The sequence below is a fragment of the Aethalodelphis obliquidens genome, unplaced genomic scaffold (genome assembly GCF_003676395.1).
Source record: "Aethalodelphis obliquidens isolate GAN/ISIS:26980383/991018 unplaced genomic scaffold, ASM367639v1 scaffold10, whole genome shotgun sequence".
Taxonomy (NCBI): Eukaryota; Metazoa; Chordata; class Mammalia; order Artiodactyla; family Delphinidae; genus Aethalodelphis; species Aethalodelphis obliquidens.
The window spans coordinates 40,706,378-40,712,377 of NW_020837954.1; the positions used below are offsets into that span (position 1 = coordinate 40,706,378).

Sequence of the window (6,000 nt, forward strand, 5' to 3'; positions counted from 1 at the left end):
GACACCCCTCTCTAAAATATCATGTCCTGTCCCATTACCCTGCATAATTTTCTCCATAGAATTTACTGCCATCTGAAATTATGTATCTACTTGACTGTTTTCCCCACTAGAAGGTAAGTACTGGGAGTGATGAGATATTATCTGTCTTCATCTTTTATCAGCAGCACATAGAACAATGTTTTGCACGTTAAATATTGACAATAAATGAATGAATGAATATCTTAAATTAAGAGGCTCTAAATTTTAGTCAAAAGGTGTGGTCAATGAGCTCAGCCCTTTAGTATGTAAAAGCAGAAGTCCCAAAAGAAATCTTTGGGAATTTCCACTTACCATATCAGAGCCATAGACCAAGGACCATGAGTAAGGGTTTCATAAGAATCTGGAAGGTTTGTTTATTATTTACCAAGCTCCTGCTATGTGCCAAGCGCTGTACTCAGGAAAGGACCAAACGATGAACAGAAAAAGTCATGGTTCCTGCCTTTGAGAATTTGCAATTCAGTCCTTTCTGAGTTCCCTTGGATTTGCAGTAAACAGTGTTGTGCTGGAACCTGCTTTTAGCCACCTGCAAAACCCTACTGTTAAATTTTCAGGAATTTTGCAAGCCAGTTGTTAAACATTGCCATCATTAAAAGTCAAATTATATAAACTTACAAGTAAATTATGTTAAAAACAAAGATAATATACACTCAAAACTTTATGCCTAATTATTTTACTGTGTCTTACTATTTTTTATGCTCTTGAGGTTATTTATGTTGATTGTATATGTATGGTGGAAACATTATATAGTGAGCACCGTTTCCCAGCTCCATGTTCAGTGACATCACTATGATAGCTTGAAATGGTAGCTGTGGGGGAGTATTTACCCCAGGGAACTCGCCCAACACCATAATCAGGTCTTATCTACTCACCACCCTCACCCCCAACACACACTCCCAGCAACCTATCAAGGGATAGAGTATGTGTTGGCAGCCACTGAATTAAAGAGGCAGAATCTCTAGGTCGTCCTATAAAGGAAAAAGAAAAACAGAATCAGCTGGTTTGGACCTGAGGAAGGGTCCTAAAACTATGCTATAATAAGAGTACTACAAGTTTTAAAGTAAATTTCTAAAACTTAATTCATTCTTTTATGTAATTTCAGAATATTATCTTTAATAACTTAAGAAAATAAATTTATTTATTTTAGTTTTGGCTGCGTTGGGTCTTCGTTGCTGCAGGCGGGCTTTCTCTAGTTGTGATGAGCCCGAGCGGTGCGCGGGCTTCTCATTGCGGTGGCTTCTCTTGTTGCGGAGCACGGGCTTCAGTAGTTGCGGCACGCAGACTCAGTAGCTGTGGCTCGCGGGTTCTAGAGCACAGGCTCAGTGGTTGTGGCACACGGTCTTAGCTGCTCCGCGACACGTGGGATCTTCCCGGACCAGGGCTCGAACCCGTGTCTGCTACATTGGCAGGCAGATTCTTAACCGCTGCGCCACCAGGGAAGCACCTAAAAATTTATTTTTGGTAGGACTAACGTCCAGATTCCTGCAAGCCATTCCTGCAAGACACTAGTCATGGATAAGAACTTGGAATCTAGAGTCACATAGCTCTACCAACTTACAAGCTACCTGACTTTGGAAAAGTAAATTATCTTCTCTGATCCTGTAATCTCGTCTTTAAAATAGTCCCTACTTTATGGAATTGTTAGAGGGCTAAAAGTTCTTAGAACTTTAGTTGGTTATTGTTATTAAAATATTATTATTAAAACTTTAAGCAGTTACTTTCAGCTCTTTAGCCTCGCTGAAATTTAGAAGTAGTCCAGATATGTTGCTATGTTTGGTTTTTAATAACCAGTGCTCCAGTTATTCAGGTAAAGAATTTAAAACTCCTGGAGGGTACTTTGTAAATCCTAACCTTCCCATCTAAAATAGGTGGGTTACTATTAACACGCCCGGCCGGGAGAGCTCTAATCTAAGTTTGATCTCCTAGCCTTCGACGCCCAAAGGTGGGATAAGTACGTTTCCTGGACCTTGAGCTCTGATACGAAACGGAGCCAAGGGACGCCAGCTTGGTCTCCGCAAGGCACTCACGTGGGGTTGGGCCAAGCCCAGCCCAGCCAACCGTTCCGTAAAATAGGCATCTGCCCGGCGTGCCTCTGTGTGAGGACAGCCACCATCCGCGAGCCTACGTGTGCGTTCGCGTGTTCCGCTGAGTTCGCGAATTTTGCAGGAGCCGACCGCTTCCCGCCCAGGGACACACCTGTCCGTGACCGCACTCTTATTGGCCGGGCCCCGATCTTGGCCCTGTGGCGTCAGCGGCAGGGGCTTGTCCTTGGCCGGAGAGCCTGGGCCAGAGCCGAGTGACATCAGCGAGGGCGTTCGGGGCACTGAGCAGCAGTGGGCGGGGCTTGCCGGAAGGTGTGCCGGGGGCTGGTTGGGGGCGAGGCGGCGGGGCCTGGGCGGGGCGAGGCGGCGGTGACGTCATGGGGCGGCGCGGCGGGGCGCGGCTCGCGCGCCGGTAGGTAACCACTGCAGGCTGCGGTGCTCACCCCAGGCGGCGAGCCGCACGTAGCAGCCTCTCGCTCGTCTACGTCCTGCGCTGCCTATCATGTCCCTGAGGCGCAGCCTCTCGCTTCTTCTCCGTACGCAAGCGCTCTTAGTCCCGAAGAAGTCCGTCCACTCCGTGGCTGTCATTGGAGCCCCATTTTCACGGGGACAGGTGAGAACTGGGACCTGGCACCTTGGTGCAGGATTCCCGCCCCCTCACCCCCCAACCCCCTCACCCAAGCCTGGAGAAATCGGGACCGGTGGGAAGAACGGGGAGGCGAGGAGAGGATGGGGAGAAACGAAGAGGGGACGAGGAGGTGGATTCCCGCGATTGGGCACCGGGGGAGCACGTGGGATTTTCCTCGGTAGAAGGAGGGAGGGGATGAGGGCACCCGGTTTGCCACGTGGGCAGGGGGCAGCGGGCTGGTGGGGTTCTTCGGCCTTACCCCCGAGGAGCGAGAAAGTGGTGGGTTCCGCTTGGGGTGATGGAGGAGAGGAAAGGAGGGAGAGGATTTCATGGAGGGGCTGGAAGAGGAGAAACCGACCAGAATCCCCGGTGGAAAATTGAGGGAGGAGAGGTTAAAGAGAGGGACCGAGGATTTAAGGCTCCAGGGTCCATTCTCAGAAAGAGAATTAACTGGAAAGGAAATTGGTGCTTGCCTCTCTAGCGGCAGGAAGACGGAAGGGGCTGTTGTGTTCTCTCTTCAATGAAAGAAACCTGCAGTCGTGGAGAGGTCACTGGGGGAGAAGCCGGGGCTCGGCCCTGGCCTGCGACACTTACACCCAACAGCCAGATTCTGACTTGGCTCAGCCCCTTCCTCTATCTTGCCTCCACTTGCCCTTCCCACAACGAGGGGCTTGGAAGGTTGATCTGAATCCAGTGATTGTTGTTTCTCTTCCTTCCCTGCAAGTGTTTGAAATGACCAGACCTCAGGTGAAAAGAATAAAAGGAAGGGCTGATGCTGTCACAGGTTTTCAGAGGGATCTGCTGGGAACTAAGTATAGCATTGCAGACTTCTGTATTTTTGTGAGCTAAAGTGGTCTTATTTTCTAGTCATCTTCCCTCATGTCTGTGTAATTTATCTTACAGAAAAGAAAAGGAGTGGAATATGGTCCCACTGCTGTAAGAGAAGCTGGTTTGATGAAAAGGCTCTCCGATTTGGGTAAGCGGCTGGATTTTAGAAGTCTGAGGGCTGGTAACACGCCAGTTCAGAGTCTTATTCCCTCATATCCAGGAACTGCACAGCGTCAGCTGTGTATCTGGAAAGCATTTCCCATCCTCCCTTGGATTCCACATGCAGCTTAAGATCTATGGAGGAGTCTCCAGGCAAAGTCTTCTTGCAATAAAGAGCCTGTGTGGAAGGCAAGGAGGCGGAGTGAGGCAGGGCCTGGAACAAGCTGCTAGTGACTGCGAAGTGGTGCTGAGCATGCTGGCTCTCACTCCCACTGTGCAGTCAACCTTTCCCCAAAATTCTAGCTTTCCTAACTCAGTCAGAGGTGCTTATGATTCATCCGTCTAACCAGCTTCCTCTCTTCGAGTCATTCGTTTCCTCCTTAGGTTTAAGAACTTTCTATTACTGTAAGCAGAGCCTTAGGTCCGTTTTCTCCAAACTTCCCTGATTATGAAAATCACTTGGTTTACTTGTGAGAAAGAGAGACTGCTAGGCTTCTCAGCGGATGAGTCTGGTTTATTGGCTCTGACGTAGGACCCAGACACGTGCATTTTCACAGGCACCCCAGGTAATCAAAAGTAACGTTGCAGTCTTGTAATCTGGACAGTACTCTAAACGTACAGAACCAGAGGTAAATCCAACCCAGAGATAAATGCCATTTATATAGTAAAGGAAAACCTTTTTAGTAACAGGGTACCAAATTCCAACACCCTTATGGTAGGAAGGTTCTTATATCTAACCCAAATGTTCCTAGCTGCTGTTCAAGGCCATTTCCTCTATTTTATTAGGGCCAGTCACATATCTCTTCTGGAGCTATAAAGTGCAAAAGGCATGGCAGTAGGGAACTATAGGTCCTGGAGATACTAATACAGAATCTAGGTGAACTACAAATCCCCTACCCGTGCTTGCTTTGAAACCTCCTCTGCTGATCATTGAGCCCATTCCAGGGGTGGGTTACCTCCCTCTGAAACAGGAATAATGAAGTCACCGTGTGTCTTCCGTACACCTCTGGTTACGTATGGATGTGGTGTCTTGATTTGGATACTCAAACCTTTTCTGTTAAATAATAAAGAGACCCTACTGAGGAAGGAATAATCAATCACTTTAATAATTCTCCAAGTTTACCACCAAAGATGAGAGATAAGATTAACACTTAATGTGTCGCAGGTCACCTAATGGGAGGAAGTTGTCCCCCCTCCCCCCGCTTATAAATGAAGATACTGTCCCTTTAAATCAGCTGTACACATTGTTTTTAAAAGCATAATTTTACACTGAGGGAAAGCAATTTCTGCTAATCACTATTTTTTAATACCTGGTAATCCTGCAGCTCATCTGATAAACTGAGCCTGGCTTTGCTCAAATTGCCTGCTCATTGTTCTATTCTGTCTGAAGAGACTTCTGACTAGATTCAATTGTAGCCTCTTACACAGGGGACATTAATAGTATCCAGCCGAGGCTGCTGAATGAGGGGGAAGGGAACATTTATAAGCAGCTTCTCTTACTCATGCTTTGTACACCTCCTTTCCTGCCACAGCTCCTGGTATTTTTCCACTCCAACCTGGGGAAGCCATTCTCCCTAAAATTCCACTCCCTCAAATACTTCCTGTGTAAATCTCCAACCTAAAGTGATGATGAAGCTTCAGTTTATTTGGTCTCCCCTTTAATTTTTTTCAAATAGTTTTCGTTTTACAATTTATATCCTTACCCTGTAGCCGATTGGCAGTCCGGTATCACCAGCAGTCTGAAACAGAATCTCATTGCATGTTAATAAGATTGTGGCACTCAGCAGGTTTCCAGCATGTGGTTTCGGCTAATCTCCAGACATACGTTGGAGAAAAATACCAAGAGAAGTTTCAGTTGCTCTATTCTGAAACAGCATAAGTGGCATGGGTCAAATTTCAAGGGAGAGAAGACCCATGGAAAGGTAGCTCATAATTCCCTTTGTTCCTTGCCTTCTGCTCTGATGTCACAGGCTGCTGGTGTTGCCATGGCATCAGTTATACTTCCTGTTCTCTTGAATGAATATATTTGCCTTTGTCTGGGTGTTTCCGCCCCCCCCCCCCCCCCCGGGCTTAGTAAGGACACTCAATGGTTCCTCTCTCAGGTAACCACTTACTTTAGTATACAAAGAGAGCCTGAGAAAAATGAAGAAGTAATTGCTCTGGCAAGGCTTAGGTGCAGTGCCTCTGCTCATGATTCTGGTTAGCTCTTATAGCCACGGTAATTTGCCTTTTTTTTTTTTTTTTTTTTTTTTTTTTGGTTTGTGGGGCTCTCACTGCTGTGGCCTCTCCCGTTGCGGAGCACAGGCT

At 47.1% G+C, this 6,000-nt stretch overlaps 1 protein-coding gene across 2 annotated transcripts in view; it reads left to right on the forward strand.

Annotated features, from left to right (window-relative positions):
• Window positions 1–6,000, forward strand: part of ARG2 (arginase 2) — a 43,531-nt gene that overhangs the window by 13,175 nt on the left and 24,356 nt on the right. Inside the window, exons 1-2 of one of the 2 annotated variants that reach the window (XM_027111569.1) lie at window positions 2,501–2,691; window positions 3,610–3,682. In XM_027111569.1, the coding sequence (XP_026967370.1) occupies window positions 2,581–2,691; window positions 3,610–3,682 (184 nt within the window). In that variant the 5' untranslated portion in view covers window positions 2,501–2,580. Of the gene's footprint in view, window positions 1–2,500; window positions 2,692–3,609; window positions 3,683–6,000 lie in introns of those variants that run through there. The other variant, XM_027111570.1, reaches the window with a different exon arrangement.